Source organism: Nannospalax galili, unplaced genomic scaffold (assembly GCF_000622305.1).
Source record: "Nannospalax galili isolate Female #2095 unplaced genomic scaffold, S.galili_v1.0 scaffold610, whole genome shotgun sequence".
Lineage (NCBI taxonomy): Eukaryota > Metazoa > Chordata > Mammalia > Rodentia > Spalacidae > Nannospalax > Nannospalax galili.
In genome coordinates, this window is record NW_008329141.1 from 587,641 (window position 1) to 610,581 (window position 22,941).

General features: G+C 42.3%; 1 protein-coding gene across 1 annotated transcript in view; it reads right to left on the minus strand.

Annotated features, from left to right (window-relative positions):
* Positions 1 to 18,561, minus strand: part of Aox1 (aldehyde oxidase 1) — a 77,719-nt gene extending 59,158 nt beyond the window's left edge. The window contains exons 1-7 of the mRNA XM_008833326.3: positions 18,491 to 18,561; positions 13,115 to 13,172; positions 10,715 to 10,811; positions 8,282 to 8,390; positions 6,690 to 6,816; positions 2,465 to 2,526; positions 1,047 to 1,136 (exon numbers count right to left, since the gene is read on the minus strand). Of these exons, the coding sequence (XP_008831548.1) occupies positions 1,047 to 1,136; positions 2,465 to 2,526; positions 6,690 to 6,816; positions 8,282 to 8,390; positions 10,715 to 10,811; positions 13,115 to 13,172; positions 18,491 to 18,535 (588 nt within the window). The 5' untranslated portion in view covers positions 18,536 to 18,561. The remainder of the gene's footprint in view (positions 1 to 1,046; positions 1,137 to 2,464; positions 2,527 to 6,689; positions 6,817 to 8,281; positions 8,391 to 10,714; positions 10,812 to 13,114; positions 13,173 to 18,490) is intronic.
* Positions 18,562 to 22,941: the final 4,380 nt, after the last annotated feature.

Consider the following 22,941-nt stretch of genomic DNA (forward strand, 5'->3'; position numbering starts at 1 on the left):
GCAAAAAGTCAGCTAATCAGTCACAACCCCAGCTCCCTGACACAGACCTGATATCTGGTAAATCTGCAGATATTAGTGGGCCTCTGCATCTGGCAGCTCTCTACAGTCTCTCCTTGGAGTCTGGAGAACCCAGACATGGCTGAGACCTTAAGGGACAGTTCTTAGGTTTCCATCTTTCCTATCATTACTTGTTCTCCATTTCCATCTCCACTTTGCTTCTTGTCCCCAAAAAGCTTCTTAAAAACTAATAAACACTAGGGATCAATGTATTTTTCCCTCCTACAGAAAGTTGTATTTAAATGTGACTGATATGTAGAATGAGGGTCAAAGTTTTTAAGGTAGACCTTTTTAGTGGATGTTTTTTCCTTCCTTCCTTCCTTCCTTCCTTCCTTCCTTCCTTCCTTCCTTTCTTTCTTTCTTTCTTTCTTTCTTTCTTTCTTTCTTTCTTTCTTTCTTTCCTTCTTTCTTCTTTTTTAAGACAGGGTCCCCAGCCAGCCTGGAACTCACTATGTAGACCAGGCTGACCTGGATCTCACAGAGATATGCCTGTCTCTGCCTCCTGAGTGCTGGGATTAAAGGTGTGTGCCACACTGCCTAGTGTTAGATTCTTTTACTTTTAATTGATACAGTAATTACACATTTTGGGGAGTAGAGTGTGATGTTACGATACACACATGATGTGTAATTGTAAGATCAGGGTCAATAGTATATCTACATCTCAGAGTTTGTCCCGAGAATATTCATGATACTTTCTTCTAGCTATTTTGAAATAGCCAACCAATTGTCAAATAATTATCTCACTGTGCTACAAATGAATGAAAAGTTACTCCTCCCATCTGACTCTACCCTTATACCTGTTAACCTTCCTTTCTCTATTCCCCAAAGTGATTTAAAATATGTACAGAAAGAGAGAATGAGAGAGAGAGACCATGTTGACATAGTTCAAATTAGTCAACCTGGGCAGTCTTTGATTGATTCTTTTAAAGAATAGGTCAATGGCTGCTCATATCTTAATAAACTTTAAAATAACTTTACTATTCACTGACCTTATCTTCTTCCTGAAATTCTGGAAGTCCATTTATTCCTTGATCCAAACAGCAAACCCCATTTTCTTTACTTTGACAGCAGCCAGAATTCTAACGATTAAAAAAAAAAAATCAGAATACCATGGTGAATCTATTGTTAACTAAACTGGGTGCCTATAGTTGAAACATCGAAACATAGAACCAATATTATAAGATATCGTAAAAGAAAATCAATTATATTTCAATGTATCCAAGATAACTAATGAAAAACAAAGCTTATAAGAAATGTTGAATACTAGTGTTCTACTTTATTTCTCCATTGCTATGACAAAACACTCTGACCACCAACTTGGGGAGGAAATGGTTTATTTGTCTTACATCTCCCAGGTTACAGTTCATCAGGGAGCCCAAGGTAGGAACTCAGGGCAGGAACCTGGAGGCAGGAGCTGGAGCACAGGCCATGGAGGAACTCTGCTTACTGGCTTACTCCTCTGGCCCCTGCTCAACCGCTTTCTTATACAACACAGGCCCACCTGCCCAGGGATGGCACCACCTACAGTGGGCTGGGCCCTCTCACATCACTCAACAATCAAGAAGATGCCCCACAGACATGGCAACAGGCCAGTCCAATGGAGGAAATTCCCCAATTGAGGCTCCCTCAACCCAGGTGTGTCAAGTGGACACTAAAGCTGTCCAGCACAACTGGTAATTATTAAAGGTTATAGGGGTCTTAATAACTAAGCCTGGCATGTAGCAATAAACACTATTCATGTCAGTTATCAATATTAATATTTTAAATACAAACAATAAATATTAGCAAGATTAGTATACCAGTCAGTCTGTTCTTATTTATGACATATTGCTTTCATAGTTTAATTTCCAGAAGTGATTCTCCTGGTGATAGGGGAGTATTAACCATGTCTTAATAAGTATGAAAATACCATAAGGAGGCCTGTTCTTTTGTATGCTAATTTTAAAATAAAGTTCAAAACAAAAATTTTCTTTCAAGTTTTTGTTTATTAGTTCATTCAACAAATATTGATTGAGTAGCTACTAACTGGTGCATGGTGACCCAGCCCTGGAGATGGACAGCCTCCATGGTCAAGCAGCCCAGTCCATGGACAATTGTAACATATTGTGATCAATGCTATGCTGGGGTGCTCCATAGAAGGCTACAGAGGAACCCAGGCAAACAGGTTGGGAGCAACCTCTTGGAAGGAATGGCTTGAGGCCAATGTTAAAATGTGTGGGTGTTCACAATTTGGCTATCAGGCAAGCACAATGAGGTTAAGGCTCCTGCTTAAGGTCAAATAACAAATAGAAATTGTAGACCTTGAGATAAGAAGGGCCCTGTAATAGAAATAATCCCATCTGACAGCCCCAACTGCTTCGTTTCATTGGGGAAAAATATATTCAACCGTGAATTCATTTCCACTTACTTTACAGAAAGTCTTGCATGCATCAATTATTGGCCTGTATCCAGTGCAGCGGCATAGGTTCCCTGGAGAAAGGAGAAAAACCCAGCTTGGTTACCGCAGTGACCCGAGTAAAGGCATGGACTACAAATGAGTGATGGGATGAACCACATCTTAGATGAAAGCTCTGTTTAACATCTTATTTTTGAGTTTTATGTTTGAAATCTTATTTTTACATTAGCATCTTGGGATATTTAGTCAAAAATCCTGAGGTATATTTTAACAGCTGTTATCTGTACTTCTCTCTGTAAGCAAAATTTATACTTTCTTCTTGTGATAAATGGTCAAATGGCACAATGATTTTAAGATAAAAACTTGGTCCATATTCGCATTCAAGAGCTATACTTGCCTTAAAAAGAAAGCAACAGCCACTTTATTGAGATACTATTGACATACAAAAAGTCTTACATGTTTAATGTATATAACTTGATATGTTTGGAAATAAGTGCACACCTGGGAATCTATCCCTACAGTCAATGCCATGAACATGCCTGTTTCCTCATGTCATTTATTTATTTAGTCATTTATTCACTGGCCAGGGCATTTAACAAAAGATCTACCCTCGCAGCAAATGTTTAAATATATAATATAGTATTGATAGCTATGGAACCATGTTGTGCTTAACAGACTTATTCATTCTGCACAACAAACTTTGCAACCTTTGACCAATATTTCATTTTCTCCTTCCCTAGCCCCAATCACTATTCTATTACTATCCTGTTCTAGGCTTCTACAAATTTGACTATTTCAGGTTCCTAATATAAATTGGATAATACAGTATTTTCTAGTCCAGATCTGACTTATTTCACTTGGCATCATGTCCTAGGGTACACATATATGTTGTTCTAAATGGCAAGAGTTTATTTTTTAAGAAAAACCCCCTAATTATTAATTCTTATGGTGGCAGTTATGAATTTATTTCAGAGGCACAGGCAGAGGAAGGAAAGGAGGGAAGGAAAGACAGAGACAGAGAGAGAAGCTTCAGTTGATAGAACAAAGGTGTTCTGATCAAAGGAAAGGTGGTTGTTACTAGACTTTGGAAACAATTAGGCACACAATGTATTTACAATAAATGATCAGGCCAGTATTTCTGTCACTGCGATTCTATGTTCTTCCTCCACCACCAATCTGAGGTCATATTTTGTGTGTGTGTGGTCTATATACATGTTCCTGTGAGTGGGGGTGAATGCATGTGCATATGTTTGCACATGCCTGTGGTAGGTAGAAGTCAACATTGGGTGTCCGCCTTGATTGTTCTCCATCTTATTTTTTATATTTTATTTATTATTTTTATTTTATGTGCATGAGTGTTATGCCTGCATGTATGTAAGTGCACACGTGTCGTGCAATGTCCAAGGAGGTCAGAAGAGAGTGTTGGATCCCCTGGAGTTAAGACAGTTAAGACAGTTGTTAGCTGCTGTGTGGGTGCTGGGAATAGAACCCAGGTCCTCTGCAAGGGCAGCCAGTGCTCTTAACCTCTGAGCCATCTCTCCAGCCCCTCCACCTTGTTTTTTGATACAGGGTCTCTCACTGAATGTGGGGTTCATTGTGTCTACTAGGTTGGCTGGCAAATGAACACCAGGAATCCTCCTGCCTCTGCTTCCTATACTCCTTTGCCCCACCACTGGGGTTATAGGCACATACCCCGACTCCCAGATTTTTGCATGGGGCTGGGATATGAACTCAGGGCCTCATGCTTGCATGGCAGACACTTTACCAACTGAGCCATTTCCCTAGCTCTTGATGTTTTATTTTTAAAACAGTACAGAATCATGTTCTCTAGTGGTTGGTTTCCCCAAAATCTTCATTATTTATAATTTTCTCAAGCATATCTTAAGTATCCTAAAATTTGAGTCCCATTGTCACTTGTTTAAATCATGAACAACCATGAAATGAAGCTCATGAGGAGACCTACAGGAACTCAGGAATACATAGTTTAGGTGCAATGTCTCTCCTTTCTACTTTTGTTTGCTCTGAGTTTCCCTGAAACATTTTGTAGAAGAAGTGTATTCAAGAGCTTCAGACTCATGTTTCCTGAGCAGAGAAATAAGAGGCAAGAGACAAAGAAAAACAGAGCCAGGAGAGTTTCGTAAGACATAGGTTTGAGAGGCTAAGTAAAATCCCAATGCCAGGAATGGACTCCCTCTTTTGAAGCTGTTAATCAGGGGTCTCATAGACCTTCAAACAATACCAGCCATTGCTCTTGCTCTTGGTTACTCACCAGAACTTCACAATAAGACCCTATTGCTGAAGATACTAAACACGTGAACTGTAGAACAACCAAGTAGAAATCAAGTTGGTGCTGAATTCAAAACTTCATCTCTACTGGCTAGTGTTCATAGTGCTGGAAGGTGCTATGCAGACTACCAGAAGAGAAAATTTCATAATGCTGGAAGGCTCTACACATGCTACCAGAAGATAAAGTTAATCAACCTTTCCCAGCTGTGAATCCTGCAAGCTATAAAAACAGGCCTGGCAAGACATGCACAATGCTATAATTGTAGCACAAATACTATGGGAGCAACCTATCGCTTTGTAATTAGATTTAAGGTCCACTTCACAAAATGGAGCCCATGCCTCACATTGATACCAGGCCTAAGAGCCTGGAGCTAAGCAGGTCACAGGCCATAATGGAGACACTAATACTATCATTATCCTAAATAGATATAATATTAAACCAACTCCTAATACCTTATTATGCCAATAGATTAATGCATTTCTCATCTCCCACTGGAAAAGCTCCCTTATGCAGCAGATAGTGATTAACACAGAAACCCACAACTAGCCAATGTGCACTGAATAAGAGACTGCAGAGTGATTATCACTGAACAGGACACCTATATCAAACTCTTGCTTCCTAAAGTTTAGGGGTCATAGCAGAAGAGGGAAAATAAAGACTGCAAGAGCCAGAGGTGGTGGATGACCACAAGGAAATAGAGGCTTCCAGGCCACTGGGAATTTACTCATATGAACTCACAGCACTGGTGACAGCACGCGCAAGTCCTATACAAGCTCAAACCAGACAAAATCCCAGCACAGACATGGAGAAGTGGGTAAGAAATCCCAATCCTACCCAAGGAACTATTGGTAACCCATGGCTGCTGGAAGGGGGGAGAGTCACTCTTACAGGTATGACTCTTGGTAATTTAAACAGGCTCTAGTGAATAGACCCAAACCAAAGGGCATTTGGGGACACAAATAACAGAGTACATGAAATTGGGCAGAGGTATTAAGGGGAGGGTGCAAATAGGGAAGGGAATCAAAACATGACCAAAACATATTGAATGAAATTCACAAGAATTCAATAAAAAAGGGAAAAAATTAAATAGAAGTAAGCCAAAGTGGGGATGGGCAAGGCAAATGACCAATAAACAAAGAAAAAAATGGTTTAGAGTCTCACTGATGAAGAGAGAGAGAGAGAGAGAGAGAGAGAGAGAGAGAGAGAGAGAACGTGCTTGAAGTTGGTAAGATACCTAGAGTGGAAAAAAATCATTAAAATAAGTATCACCAGATGATTTCAGCTGATTTCAGTCAGCTGTGCAACCCCCTTATCCCTTTTGTGTTTTCCCCTCTATTTAAACCTAAATCCCATGTCAGTGCCCTGGAAGACAGGATTATGATACATTTTCTCACCCTTCTTTTCCCAGTATGATCAAGATGAAAATGTAATTCCTTTCACTGTTACTTTTTTCTTTTGATTTCTAGGATGAGTGCCAGGATTTGGTTTGCTGGGGGCCTCAGAGTGAGACCTCTAGCCTAGTACTCCAGTAACACACTCCTTCCAACAGGAAAGAGTGGTGAAATACAACAAGCAGACAAACCTGGTATCTTTTCCAGGGCAAATGGATAATCTATCATTTTGATGATTATGGAAAACAAGGAAACAATAAAAAAGAGAGGAAAACTTATAGATTAACAGACTTAAGCAGTACATCTGGCAAATGCAGTATGTGGATCTGGGTTGATGGTGGATTTCAAGAAGTCAGCTCTTCTACATGTAGGTGGAATCATTTTAAACGAGTCACTCTCTCTAAACCTCAGTTGTTCCATCTATGATAGGAAGATAATAATGGTGACCATCCTATAAAGTTACCTAAAGTAATTCAAGTAGGATTTACTTCAGCATATAGCTTACGGTAGGCATCCAATTTTAGCCATCATCATCACTTAAAAATAAGAACATACTTACCACTGAGGGCATCAGTTAACTGATCCAGAGTGGGCTCTGGGTGGTTCCTGAGCAGTGCATACATGGACATCACCATCCCAGGGGTGCAGAATCCACACTGGGTACCATGACACTTAGCAATCCTCTCCTAGAAGCACAAAAAGGTTAGGAATGCAGGCCCCGAACACGGTTCCAGGCCTATCGATACAGAGCAACATCTCCAGGAGATTCTTGTGCTCATTGAAGTCGAAGAGGCTCCTGAAAACCTTCATCTCTGGTACCTCCCTTTGGGCCAGGCTATCTGACTACTGTGCCACATCAACTCTTAAGCTTCATTTAAGGCAGTTTTTTTTAGCCTTTGGACTCCCCAGGGGAACTTACAAACTTCAAGGTCTCAGCAGGATCCTAGATCAACTAACTTAGAGTGTCTGGGGGTAAGGCATGGTTGTACATCTTCTAAAGATGCCTCAGTTGCCTTGCTGTGCGGTGAGGGTGTAAATCACTGTGCTAGAGGAAGTCCTTCAGAGAACCAAAGTGAAAAACATGGGGGGAAAAAACCTCACAGTATTTCATGATTTCTTTGGTCTTCCCACAATTGTATTAATGCTCTAGCAGGGGGGGGGTTTACAAAGCACCATCTTTAACCTGGAAATCAATCAAAAAGGAAACATCGCCTTTATTTCTTCCACGTCTTTCCTGTTCTCATCATTTTCTCTTGGGAGTCTGTCTTCTAAGGGACAAGTCCACTTTGGCGGCTGTCTTCTGGCAACACTGAACCAAAGGGAGCTCAGCATGAGTTGAAAATGAGAGTCCCTCTGCCTGTGTGGGGTCCAGTCTCAGAGGGTGTCCAGGCGAAATTCTCTCCCTTTAGCTTAACAAGGTTTCAAAACGTTAATCAGAGCCCAAGATTTCTTCATGTCTACAGAATCTGAAGTTTGACCATTTTCTGTGTGGCTACTATCTTGTCCTCTTATACTCACTCCTCATAAATGACCCTCGATAACTAGATCAAGGCATGTAGCAATAGCATTTGGGGATCTAGCTGCACACAATGAAAGGAGTGCAGGTCTGTAGTGCCCTTTCCCTGGTCACTGGAAGCAACAGCTCTAGAAGACATTGCTCCAGGAGAAGCTGCAGACTCCATGGACAAAAACTGTCCTCTGCACAGTCCAAGCTTAACACATATTTTTGGTGACTGATATTTTCAATTCATCTTTCCAAATCAAGTTATGTTCCACTTTTCCAAAACAACTAACCAAGAAAACTGTTATCTGTGAATGCACATGACTGGTGTTTTCTTTTGAGTTCAGAAGAAACAAGATGCCTAGGTTCCATCTAATAAGAACATAAAGAAAACAAACTTGGTCATGTCAACATCTCCTTAAAAAGGGGGGAAGTCGTCTAGTGTTCCAAAAACATCTCCTCAAGAAACAAGTCACAAAAAACTCACAAAGCCCAGCATCCTGGGTTCACTGTCAGCTCCAGTTGAGTTTTAAATATTATTAGTGACCAAGTAGCAGGGTCAATAGTTTCTACTTTCTGAGTGTCAGGGACTCATAATGCCTCAATGGTATAAAACACAGATTCCCACTGAAGGAGTAGTGTGCCCTCACCTGGACAGGATGAAGTCTGGTCTTGGTGCTTCCTATGCCTTCTACTGTGGTGATGGCTGTACCATACAGAGAGCAGATAGGGGTCAGGCAGGCATTGACTGGATGGTGTCTTCAGAATACAAAGGAGAAGCACAAATTACAAAGTACATCATGTCCAGTGGAAGAGGGGCCAAGAACCTCCAGTAGACAGGTTTTGAGTGACATCCCCAGGCTCTGTCTCTGCATTTCATCCTTAGCTCAGACTCATTTTACAGAAATAGATACTGAGGATCAGAGTGATTTCTTCAGGGTCACAGCTGGAGTGCCAATGGCAGGATTAAAATTAGACCTCATTATTCCAGTTCCAGAACAGTTTCAACCAGCTTCACTATTTTCCTTTCAAAAAGGGACTGATATCCTCTAATTGACTGTAACTAGCCACATGTCTACAGCTTCTTTCATTTTCCAGGCAGAGCTGGGCTAAGGCTTGGTTGGGTAATGGACTGAATTTGATATTGCTCCTCAAAAGAAGAGTGCCAGATATAGAGCTACTGGATCCCACAAAATCACCGGAGAAAGTGTGCAAAGTGATTTCTAGAATGTTCTCATGTACTAAACACAACTACAGATGGCCAATGAATACATGAGGCAAATGTCCAAATCTCAGGAAATAACCAGGAAAGATTCAAATCAAGCAACAATTTTTATTAAATAAAATATTTGTTTTAAAAAATGATAATGTCTAAGGAGAGAAGGAGACAGAGGGAGGCCAGTGAGAGCAAAGCACAGTGATTGTGGAAAAAGAGCACCACCTGTAGCTAGAGGCAAGCAGAGCCCAGGTACGCAGGGGCAAGGCTTCCCAGTGAAGGTGAGTTTGAACACAGGCCCAAATGCACCTGACCCACACTTTGGATGTATCAAATCACGAGACCATTATTCCTGTTTTGAAACCAAAATAAGCCATAAAACTACAAAAATCATATTTTAAATATCCATCTCAGCATCCCTGATGGCTGCCAGGGAGGGAGAGTCAGTTTTCTTTAGGGGTATGGTACCTGGTAGGTCGACCATGCTCCACTGAATTGCCCCACACCCATGAGCGTATGGGTAGCACAAACTGGACTCAGCGGATTATTTTTTTTTAAATACATGAATTGAGAGGAGGTCAGGGAGTGGGAGATGGTTCTGGGAGGACTTAGGGAAAGGAATGGGGGGTACGAATATGCTCAAAATACCTTGTATGCGTATATGAAATTCTCAAAGAATTCATAAAAATATAATATTATAAAAAAATTCATCCCATACTGAATACACAAAGAAGTTTAGAAAAACTGAACTCCATTAAGCGACCAGCCCCCTAAGAGAGAATCTTCTCTGTATTTGATTCTTTACATTAATAGTTGCTCTCATCCTAAGATGTGGTTGTTCCACTTCTGAAATGTAAGGAAAAAGAAGAGTGTGCCCTTCACAGGAATAAGGAGAAACCAGACTGTCTGCCAGCAAACCATGAATGGTCCAATGTGGGTAGATATGATGAGTTAAAATACAAAGTCAACTACTCCACCTGTGTGCACTGGGTGATAGGGGTGGTGGGGGCAGTGTCACAAAATGGAGGAGAGGAAGGAGCTGGAAGAAATCCTCCAGGCACACAGGCTCTGTAACAAAGAAGATCAGGGAGGAACAGAACTGGGAAAAAGCTCTAGACTTTGTCGGAGTTAAAGTTATCATTACCCTTTAGGACTAAAGATAAAGCAATATGGCTGACAAAGATTTCTTGACACAAAGAAGATAGGAAAGGAAAGAGCTTCCAGTACCCTAAAAGCCTGGCAGCAGGGCATCAAGCATGGGGAATGGGGAAGGGGGAAAGTTGTTTAACACAGTCGTGAGTGGAGTCCCAGAGGGAGCGGGGAGAGCCTGGCACAGGTAAGTGTGTGATGAGATAAAGGCTTGAGAAGATGCCAAAGCTGACAGACAATGGATGAACACAAGAAACCTGGAAGGATAAACACCAAACATAAAGAGATGCTAACATAACAGGAAAGCACTGGTGGTTTTAAGGAGGAGAGTGAAATGATCTAATCCATCCTTGAAACAGCTGTCTGCTTATGGATGGAGAATGCAGGCATAGGAGTAAGGAGATGACTTGGCAGGCCCAGACTGTGGGACAAGGGCTTTGTCCTCCACTGCTGTCTCAGCCCAGCCTTTCCTCCCCAGGCAGCACAGGGAGGCAGAGAGCCTGTCAGCTTCTGACAGGTGATTTTTTTGACCATCTGCTATCTTCTCCAGAAGTACATTTTTTTTTCTAATCTATTCATATTGTTGCTCATCATGGGATCTTGTGAGCTTAGCATAGTTCCTTCTACACAGTAAATGCTCAACATACATTTACCAAGATATAAAACCAAGTTCAGAGCTATAAAAGTTCCATCCTAGCTAGACTTTGTGGCAAGGTACCTGATTTTCTTGGTGCTGGGGTTATATCGTGAGATCATCACCGTGCAGGCACCACAGCCTCCTCCGCCACAGCCGTACTTAGTTCCTGTGAGCCGGACTGGAAAGAGCTGAGTTAAAGATACTGTGTTTCATAATTTTTTTTCTAGAATAGCCTTGATCTTAGAAACCAACATCACCAGACTCTTGCAAGCATAGGTAAGTTCAATGTGTAATTATCGAATGACACGAATGTCTTCGCTGCTATTTTAATCTGTGACTTCTTGCTTCCTTCTTGTATGCTATAACTTGTAAGAAGCTGGACCTCAGGCTGCCAAAAATCGGGCCAGAAGAAGAAAGAGCCTGCACATGTTAAGTATTTGAGCATTTTCAGGTTATGAGTTATTTGTTTTCATCCTTTATGGATGGGACTTTCTAATAATGTGTACGGTAAAAATGACATGCATAGTAAAAACGTTAATTGTAGAAATTGTGGATTATTTGTGTCACACTAGCTACATGGTATGTCATAGTATGTCATTTGTCTTTCATTGGCAGAAACTCTCTAGTAGTCTCAAATTTTAGTCACAGATAGAGTTGCCCAGAGTAGAAAACACATGTTTCCAGCTTCCTTTGTCACCTGGTGGTGACAATGCATTAACAATGCTGACCAAGGGGATGCAAATATAAATATGCAAATATAAATATTACATATGGACTTCCTCAAAAGGACAGAGAGGCCCCTTTCCTTGTTTATTGCTTCTGTCAGTTTGCTGAAACTCCAGTATAGTGGTTGGACTTCACTCAAGGCATCTATGAGGTGAAAGCCGTGTGCTTGAGCAGGGTGGAGAAAGAAGCCATGAAGGAAGGTGCCCGGATGTGATGGTTGGTGCCTTGTATCCTAACAGTCCTCCAATCCTTCTCTGGCTTTCTTCTGTCTCCTTTCACACCGACATCTCTTCCTAACAAAATGCTCTCATGCCTTACTCTATTTTTTGAGGTCTGCATCCTGAAGAATCTAAACAAGCCCCAGCCCACTGAGACAAAAATAAAGTTCCATTTTCTATCCTGTTTACAACTCCAGGTTTTCGTCACTCACAGTCAACAAAACTCTGAAGATGGCTACACATAGGTACTGTAGCTGATCAGAAAGTAAGTATTCATTGCTCTTATGATCAAAGACCTTAAATAGCTTTTTGGCCCATACTCAGGTGTCTGAAAAGTAGTTACTGATGCTTTGCAATTCTGTGCTGTTTCTAGGCATTTCATCATCCCCAATGGGAAAACCATACCCACTCCAATTGCCACATCATTTTGCATATAATGTGGTGGAAGTGCCAGCCTCTGAAGCCACTGGAGCTCATGCACAGCAGGCTGAGATAAGGCAAGGCTCATACTTTCATATGTAGCATCTCCATCTTTCATTTACTTTCAGGGCATTTCCGTGTTTTCTTTCTCTAACAGCATGAAGATTAGCCATTGAAGACAATCTTATACTCTAAATTCCAAAGGACGCTTAATTAATGCTTTTTAACATCCATCATTTAAATTCCCCTTGCTCATTTCTCAATTTTGCACCCAAAAACTGATTCTTTTAAACAGTGATTAAAAGAACAAACACACAAACACATTGCACACACAACCACAGGCTCACTCTCGTACATTCATACATTTACAATTCATGCATTCACTCAAACACACATACCTACAACCACAAACACACATCACTCACACATAAACTCACACCCATACACACACATGCACACGCCAGAAGAAACAGTCACACTCACATAACACACACACACACACATACATGTTCACAGAATCACTCAAATGCATTCACACATGCAAATCCACAGTCACATAGACTCAGACACTCAAACACTCAGACACACTCATGCATAAACACACACACATTCACACATATCTACACTCTCAAAAACTCTTGCACTCACACACACTCATACATCTTCTCTCACAAACACACACAGGCTCATACATATACCCAACACACTCAGACATACATTTATATTCACATACACTTACATACATGCATGCATTCACATACACTCTCAAACACACTCGTACAGGCACATACAAAACACACACTCATTCACACACACAATACTCAAACACAACATCATGTCCAAACACACACTCATACACAAACATAGTCATACATTCACAAATACACTAATATATAAATACACTCATACAGTTTCACAAACTCACACTCAAACACAAGTATACAGTCATATTCTTACATGCACTCATACACTCAAACATTATACTGACTTCCAGACTCACACACAAACTCATGCACAAACATGTACACACTTTCACACTCTCACACACACGCACTGACTTACATACACAAACTTACATGCTCAAACACACTCACACTTGACGCACAGCAAAGGATACGATTCTTCCTCAGATATGGTAACAGCATTGTTTCAGGATCAACATTTTTTTCTATCACCTATACAAGAGAAAAAAATAGTCATGCATACAAAAATGAGAGAGTTTGTGTGATGTTCACATTGGTAGGGTGTTGCTAATTTAAGAGAAATGCACACAAATAACATGCTACTCGTGGTTACCCACTGATTTCACATTTATGGAACACCTGTGATACACAAATATCATTCAAGTTCAAGTCTAAATCTCTAGCCCCCACTGTCCTCTATCCTGAATCACATCACTGTTCTCTAAGGAGGTGGTTGTTTTCACTCACAGGAATGCTAGTGACTCTTCCCAGCTTCTCCTAGAAAAACACTAGTGGAACAGAATAGGTCAGTTTGGGTGGGGGGAGGGAGAAAGACAGAAATAGAGAGAGAAGTTGCTGGTGCTGCAAAGCTTCTGAGAAGTTGATACAGCTAACCTCAAAGGCTTGCTGTTTACCAAGTAAATGGAGCCCACAGCCAGCCATGGCCCCAAACTTCCAAACTAAAGCAACAACTATGTGTGCCAAGTAATACAAGGCTGTGGGGCCAGGAACACTTAAGCAAGTGGGCTGGCAGCACAGCCCAGAGCAGCTGCATAGAAGGGAGCAGAACTGAAACATCACGGGGCGCTCACAGTTCCCAGGGGATCTTGTCTTCTCTATTTTGATTAGATTGGTGTTTTAAGTTAGCATATAAAACAATGGTTTAATGGCATTTGTGCTTTGTTTCTATTCATCCCCCCTCCTCACAACCTGATCATCCAGCCTGACTCTCAACCTCACCCTCTGTCAAGTCTTCAACATTTTAAAACCTGGGTCATTTCTTACTTTTTCTTTCAACCCACTGCAAACAGTGTCACCAACTTCTGCTATCTCTCCTTCCCCAAGTGATTCTCTGCCTCACTCTGTCACCTGCAAGTCTGCCTGTGGGAGTAACTGCTCTAAAATATCAATCTGATCATCCCGTGTGTCATCCATGCTGGGAATTCTAGAATGAGCTTGGCGCTTGCTAAAATACCTTCTTGCCCATTCAAGAATCAGGATTTCTAGAAGAAACCAAAAAAAAAAAAAAAATGTGCAGTTCTCATGAGCCTGCTGAGTGGACCTTAGGTGAATTTAAACCAGAATCCCTGGAGTTCACAAACTTTAAACTTCCCCTTTACTGCCTGCCAGTTTACCTCCTGCCAACTGACTTACGCCACTTGAACTCAGGTCCCATGGGGGAACTGGCCAGTCCCAGCAGTACATGAACTTTTAACTTCCAGTATATTTGTATTCAGGGTTCCTTTCATCTAGAAAGTGGACCTTAGGTGAATTTAAACCAGAATCCCTGGAGTTCACAAACTTTAAACTTCCCCTTTACTGCCTGCCAGTTTACCTCCTGCCAACTGACTTACGCCACTTGAACTCAGGTCCCATGGGGGAACTGGCCAGTCCCAGCAGTACATGAACTTTTAACTTCCAGTATATTTGTATTCAGGGTTCCTTTCATCTAGAAAGTTCTCCTAACCTCTACTTGGCATTGCCTGTCACTCAGTGGCTTCAAATATTCTCTGAGAGTGCTGCCAACTTCTGCACTCCAGCCTCTACATAAACACTGTAATCCGTGTTCTCCTGGCCAACGTTCTCAGCTTTGTATGGCACTTGTTACTCCACACAAGTACTTTTAAAGGAGAACCCCCATCTTCTGTTAGTGTTTGTTTCAAACACAGAGCTCACTGCTGGAGATAATAGGTAGAAAAGAAATATCAACTAATAAAATGAATAACTCGAGCACTTTTGCAAAGAGAAGTCCAAGGAAAGTAGAGGATTTGGTAACCTGGTGGCTGTCTTTTCCAGCATGACCAAATGACTAGAATTCTAGCAGTCATCTTAGAGCATGAGGCAACACATAAATGACAACAGAGGAAAAAGAAGGAACCTGGATCACAGATAACACCAGAAGCTTCTGGATCTTTACCATTCCTAACCCCACAGGCACTTCCTAGCAAGGAAAAATGGCTATGAATTTTAAGCTTATGCCATTGTGTTCATACACATGGTGGATGCACAGATACTAAGTTTAAATGGAGAAACAGTGTGAGTAGCCTAGACAGTAAAGAACAGCATATTGGGCTTAAGGGAGATTCATATATTTTAGGAAGAAAGGAAAGGAACAATTCTTGTTTTTGTTTGGAGAGGGGACGTCAGTTATTTGTTCCAATGGGTATTTCAGGAGATTAGAGTCTGGCTCAGGTGACATGTTTATTTTCTTGATTTGGTAGGTGGCATAAATATGGAGGAGGGAGGAGGGAAGAGGGATGGAGCAAGCATCCTGCCTAGAAGCTCTTAAAGGAAGCAGCAAGGTCAGCACTAAGATGGAAGCTGGGGTGTGGAGTAGAAGGGAACGGTTACTCTCATAGACTCTGATCCACAAAGACGACATGGCGGTCCTCACACAGAAGCAGAGGCACCATCAGTGCATGCACCCATCTCTGGATAGCCTTGGGGACCACGAGAGCAGAACCTGCACTCTGTTGTTCACCAGTCCCTTTGAGAGAGTCCGGGTTTACACTGCACAAGATCCCTGCAGATCAAAGAGGCATAGGAAGAAAGAAGATATAAAAGAAATACGGAAGAGAGAGGAAAGGGGGGAGGAACAGGAGAGAGTCAGGGAGGGTGAGAAGTAACAGCTTTGAGCTCCAGGCTTCACACCTCATGGGATGCTGTATTACCATTTCTAAGATGTATTCCATTTCTGAGATGTTTAGAAATTGATGTCTATGGTATAGTTGGTTCTGCACTCTTTCTCCCTTAAATTCCATGTTAAATGGGTCCCCGTTCTTCCGGGAAGATCCTAGGAACTCCAGGAAGACTTTGGAAATCACCCTGTAACTGGGTGATTGGTCTCTGACCAACTGACCCCGACCTTACTTCTAGAGGGCTTTAGTTCCTGCCTGGTGACACTCTTGAGATTTTTCAGAACGCACAGGCTAGAGGCCATCTGCATGTGGCACCAGAACATCCTGAAGGGCCTTAAGGATTCCTTTTGAAAGCAGGTTGGAGTCACAGAAGTCAGCTCAGGCTTTTAAGACACCTTTTCTCTCTGAGGGCTTCTCATCCTTCACCCCTTGAACCACAAAGTTATTATGATTCTATCCATATGTAGTTGGGCTTGCTTACCAGTGTTGAAACATGTGCTTTATGGAGCTTGAGAGGGACAAAAAGGTGAGGAAAGGCTGATGTGATTTTTTTTTTTTAATGGGATAATTTCAAAACTTAAACCAGTGGTGCTGTAGAGATGGCTCAGCAGTTAAGAGCCCTGGCTATTCTTACAGAGGACCCAGGTTTAGTTCCCAGCACCCACATGGCAGCTAACAACCATCCTAACGCCAGTTCCAGGGGAATCTGATGTCCTCTTCTGACCTCCTCGGGTATCACCCGACACGACAAGGGTGCACTTACAGACAAGCAGGCAATATACTCATACACATACAATACAAATGAACACATAAAAAAATTAAAAAACAAAACAAAACACTAAACCAGTATTTCTAGAGTATACTTTACAATGACCACAGAATATTTGGTCCCTAGATAAAGGGCACTGTAGCTAAGAAAGGGGTTATTTATTCTTAAAAACCAATAGAGCATAAGCTCATGTTATGATGTTAAAAAAAATCCCAACATTTTTTGGAAGTGGAAAAGGAGAGAAAATGAGAGGGAGAAAAGTCGGAGAAGATGCCAGACTCAGATGCCTGCTGCCTCACTCAACTGAACTCTTAGCACTGCCTACAGAACTGTGTCCTGGCCCGTGGCCACATCTCCAACCCTATCAATCTATACCCTAAGTGTATAAACATGTTCCTGTCCCCAGACCTCTGCACCTGGAATTTTCTGCCCAAAAGGTTCTTTCCACAAATGTCTGCTTGACTCCCTCCTACTTTATCCCAGACTGCTCAAGTGTCACCCAGTCTGGGAAGCCAAAACTCCCCCCTCATCTAACTCATTGGTTCCTGTCCACCTCTGTCACCTCACTTTGTTTTTATGCTAGCATCTATTACTGTCTGACACCATACTTTATTTATTTAAATGCTTGCTGGCTGTCTCCCCAGCACTGGGTTAACGCCCCTTTTTAGTAAAAGAATGAGCCTCTGAGAGTTGATCTCAGTGAGTTACAGCTCCAATGGAATCTTTGTTGTTTTAAATAACAACAGAACATTGTGCTTATGCTGTGCAGAACATTCTGTTAAGCAAAGGAAAACATGAAATAGTAAGGGCAAGCCTTCATCAGGTTAACCTAGTTCACCCTCGTGGTGGTCCTGTGGGGCCCTTGATCAGAAAACACAAATTCATCTTATCCCATGAGGAGTCCAGGAAGCAGGAGCTGGGGGAGTTTTCATGGTGCCAAGTAGAATTTAAGAGATCCTCTCCTCAAGAAAACATATTACAAAACCTTACTTGTAATAATTAAACCCAGGGCCTCAGAATAGACCTCACACCTGAGGAACCTGATGCCAAACCCTCAGCTTCCTGAAAGTCAGTCAGTTTCAGCCAGGGCAAGAGCTCTGGCTGTCCTTAGCCAGAAGCAGGGGCCACATTTGGCTCCAAACGGAGCAGCACTGGCACTGTGGAAAGCAGGTCACAAACCCCTTAACCATCTCACCTAGGTTTCCCCCTTCAGATGGGTATGAGTCTGTACTGAGCACACACGTGTAAGCAATGCCATTGACCACATTGCCCACTGTTTTAAGGATATCCTGAGGCTCTGTTGTCCCCAGGCAACGAATGGATCTCATCTCCCCTGGGTCAGCCCTAAAGGTCTTCAGAGTGGAGCCAAAGGTCAGAAGCACTCAGCAGGAACTCAGAGCCTGGATTTGGAAGAACTTGCTGTGATTGCCCAGCGTCACAAATTCTTCATCTGAGAAATCCGGGGGGTGGTTTGGGTTAGTTCATCTCTGTGGGCCTGTTCGGATTAGCTATTGCTTCCTGCACGCCTAGACAGGCTCGGGGTTGAGACTACCTATTCGAATGTACTGGAAGATGTTGACAGCTGAAGTTTTGAGGGTTTGGAAGTGCGGGCCTTACAGGTTAAGAACAAAACTTTTTTTTCTCCTTACTGTTTGAGGAGGGGATGGGAGTATCAGTCTGTGAGCCTAAGAAGGCGAGGGAAAGCGGACACCAGGAAGGGAGAGGCCCAAAGATCCAAGGCAGTCCTTGAAACATCCCCTTCGCTGTCCCGATGTGCAGGTGGTGATGCAAAGGCAATCTCACTACCCTATGGAAACCCTAGGGCGTGCTTAGTGCCCTAGGCGGAGGCACAGAAACGACCAGGGACCTAGGCGGGAGGTCGTCCTGCGTGGGGCGGCGCTTACCTTGCGGCCGTTCACGTAGAAGAGCAGCTCCTGGGCCGGGTCCATGGTGCAGCGTCTGCAGCCGCAGCCAAGCCGTGAGACTAAGTAGCGGCGGCCGCGGGGAGGGGCTTGCCAGCGCCTAAAGTCCATTTGCCCGCCCAGAAAGTTCTGCAAGAGCCAACTTTTCTGAGTTCATAACAGGAAGACCCTCTCCTGATAATTGCTTGTGTGCGGGCCCATCAGATAGGCTGAACTCTTCTGACACGGATGAGATTGACTCTTCCTGACCGCCCTACAGTCAGGCACAGCCTCTCTTGCCTTTCAGATACTGTAGATTCGGTGGCATATCTTTGGTATCCAGCATCACTGCATATTTCAACTGACTTTGCAGCTAGTTTGAAGTCCTCTCTCCCACCAGGCCTGCTGCAGCCTGTTAGGGGGTGACTGGCCTACTGGGGATGGAGCCCAGGGCCCCAAATGTTAGGCTCTCTCCTCTCCTACTGAGCAAATTACCACATTTATTCCAAACCCCCAGAAAAGAAGCCTAAGGAAAAGAAATGGTTTTGTAACTGTATTTTTTGGTTCTATGTTTATCCAAGTTTATTTGTAAAATCAAGAGCTACCCTGATCAAAGTTCTATCACCATTGACAATGTACCCAGTAATTAACTAGTAGAATATTCAAACCTCAGAAAAAATGATGAACTTCATTAGAGGTGGCCATAAAGGCATAAAACCATCAGAGTGGCCAAACGGCTCTAAATTGTAAAAGTACAAAGTTCCCCCAGTGAGCTAATGGCTGTAGATTAGAGGCCTGGCTCTGCTCACCCCTCAGTTGGTCACTCCCAAGCCTGAGAGAAAGTGTTTGTGGAGCCCACCTGTCTCCTCTAGAGCTATAGATAACACTCCTGCCAGTTTCTGGGGAAATAATCTTGAGAAGGAGACTCTCAATCACTCCAAGGACACCAAGCCTGGCACTAACTCAACTCCCCACTAAGTGCAGCTGTGGCCCACCACCCCCACGTCCCCAACCCCCTCTCCCTATCCCCTCCACTCCCCCTCCTACTTCCATCTTGCTTTTTTTTTTTAACATCCCACTGACTTTAAGTAGGGTGTTTGTGTGATCATGGGTGTGGTGTTACTTACTGGAGCAGGAAACTTACCAGTGGGTACACCACTCAAGAAGAAGGACTTTTCCTGGAGCAATTGTTGACTGCTAAGCTCCTCAGCTAGGGTGGGGCCCCATGATCCCAAACGCCATCTATAATGCTGACAGTTTGTCTTGCACAGGTCTTGTGTAGGTAACCCCAGCTCTCGGTCAGGTCAAGTCCAGGAGACAGCATTTCCCAGCACTCCCATCCTCTTGCTCTGACCTTCTTTCCTCTCTTCCATATGTTGAATACATACATACACGCATTTCCTTATACATTTCCTTATCATCTCCCAGTGACAAAATACTTCACATTTCATTTTTCTTTGATCTCTTTGAATCTAGAAGTCTCATCATTCTCACACATATCCTATTTTCATGATTTCCATTTTTATTTGTTGGTTGGTTTTAAGTAACTATACACATTTGTGGAGTGCAAATTGATATCTGACTCTTGTTTACAATGTATGATGCTCAAATCAGGGTAATTAGCATAACTATGGCCTTACATCTTTACCATTTATGATGAGGATACTCAGAATCCTTTCTTCCAGCTTCGCTATAATGCAGTTAACTAGATTTACCATTACTCCAGAAGGAACATCTCCTGTAGTATCCTACCTGACCAACCTTTCCCCAGTTTCAAGATGGCTGACTGCTGATTCCTGGTCCTACTAATTTTATATATGCTGGATACTGGGTCCAAAGCCTTGGTTACATTAAAGTTCCATTCATGTGTGGGGGTGGGGGGGAACACTTCATAGGCATATGATAGCATACCAGGGGCAAGTGGTACATGCTGTCTCATTTTAAGGTCAATATTCCTTCATAATGAATCTACCGACATTTCGCCTAATGATTCCATGTCCATTTTGAGCATCCAGAATTACTTTCCTGGGCTGTAAATTTTCTAATTCTAGCATTTCTTCTGATTTCATCAGATGTGATTCTTCTGAGTAGAACTAACCATCCTTTGCTGGAACTACTGACTGTGCAAAAATCAAATTCACAGACAGGCAAGATAAATTCATATTACTTTCTCTTAAAGTATAACTTCTTTTAATATTGTGTCTCCATCCCAGTAACTTTCAGTAGTTCCAATATTTTTATTATTTTTATTTTTTGTGAATTTCATATACTATGTTTTGATCATATTTAGATCCTCTCCCATATCTGCACCCCTTTCTAACCCATCAAATTGCTGTACTCTCTCTCTCTCTCTCTCTATATATATATATGTATAGAGAGAGAGAGAGAGAGAGAGAGGCAGAGCCAGAGCCAGAGAGATGGATAGAGACTCTCACCCTCTCAGCAACCAATAGTTCATCAGATAGGGTTGGCTTTCTTATCCACTTCCCCGACAATGCTCAGATTTTGTCTAGCTTGAGTTCACACAGGACTTATCTATGTTGTCATCATTACTGTGAGTTCATATGAATAACTGATCAGCTGTCTGGAAAACTCCCTTTCCTCGTGGCATCTACCTCTTTCCACCCCCAGTATTCAAAAAAAAATTTTTTTTTGTAAACTTTCTTTTTTTTCTTTTTGAGACAGGGTCTCCCTGAATCCCCAACTGCCCTAGAACTATGTAGACCAGGCTGGCCTCAATCTCATAGATCCGCTTGCCTCTGCCTCCTGAGTGCTGGGATTAAAGGTTTGTGCCATGATGTCTGGTTTTGACTTTATCTTTTGATCATCAACATTTCCCATAGCTAATGTGTTTTAATCAAACACAGTCCAATCACAGTCATCATTCTTAACGATTGTTTATCCCATCTTGAGCCAGTAGAAGTATCTTCAAATAACTGCTCTTTTGATAAAATCACACTTGTTCCTCTTAATTTTGTTGTTTTCCAGCACAGTAAAACGTCTCAAGACCATTTTGCTCATATCCTGCCTCAGTCTTGGCTTCAGCCATTTCTCCAAAGACCCCTGGTCCCTTGAATGGTAGTAAGATTTAAGACCATAATCTGAATGGTAGAAGTGTTCATTGCCAATAAATGTTTTTTTTCTAGGCATTTTTAGTGGACAAACAGGAAATAGTTTTTTAGAGGATAAAAAAGCATGAGCTCATATTGACATTTCTAATTAAATTTCAAGACTTAAAAGCAAACTTGGGTTCTCCCATGCTTGGTCAGTGGGGGAAAGGCGGGAGGTAAGTGCTCAGCCTTTCTGCTGTCCTTGTTTTCCTCTTCTGCATGCACCTGCTTCCCTTCTATTTGCTGTGATGAGGTGAAACAGCACAAGGCCCTCACTAGAAGCTGAGCAGATGCAGGTGCCACTTGGACCTCTCAATTCCAGAACCTTGGCCTAGAACAAACCTGTTTTCTTTATAAACTACCTAGTCTTGGATAGTCTGCTGTAGTAACAGTAAATAGATAAAGGTTGTTTTCAAATAAACTGCTACCCTATGATGGTTACTCAAATTGTTCTTTTTTGCTGCTCTTGTTTGTTAATACAAACCATGCCATAGTGACATTTTTTGCAAGAGAATTTTTTATATGAAGTGAGATTGTAGGAACAAATGATAAATGCATATGTAGTGTTGTTGGATATTGTCAAAATCTTTTCTAAAAGTTTTTTTTTTTAATTTATTCTTCCAGCAACATACAAAAAGCAACGTGATAACAAAAGGAAGGGTTGGATTATTAACCTAGATATTTGGGAGACCAGAGGGAGGGTACCTCTCTGTCACTGTCAGAACCTTAGGAGCCAGGAAAGGGGCTTTCAGGAGCTGGAGCTGAGATCCTTAGAGGAGAAGCAGGGAAAAGTCTTTTGAAAAAAGGCAGGCTGTAGCCTCTGATGGAAGGCCCAACTCAATCAGTGCTGTACTACGAGCCAACATGAGCCCGTTTCTAGGCGTGCTGAAGCCAGCTGGCAACTGGAACCAACTGGTGCTGCCAGGCAAAATGCCATTACTGGGGAGAAGCTGGCAAAGAAGAAACAAATTAAGTCCCTTTCCAACTCCTCTAGTGCCCCCTGCTGACAGAGGTTAAAAAGGTGTCAACTAGCAAAGAAATGGAGTTTTCAGTCTCAGCATCATATAGGAGGACCATGTAAGGTTAGGCTAAGAGCGGGGTCAATGGGCTGGGTGTGGTGGTGCACACCTTTAATCCCAGCACTTGGGAGAGGCTGGCAGATCTCTGTGAATTCAAGGCCAGCCTGGTCTACATAGCGAGTTCCAGGCCAACTGGGGCTATAGGGAGACCGTCTCAAAAAGACCAAAAAAAAAAAAAGAAGAGTGGAGTCAATGGTTGGGGGTGTATTCTTTAGACTTTACTGTTTTTCAAGGATTTCTCTAGTGAACAAATCTTGCTTTTACA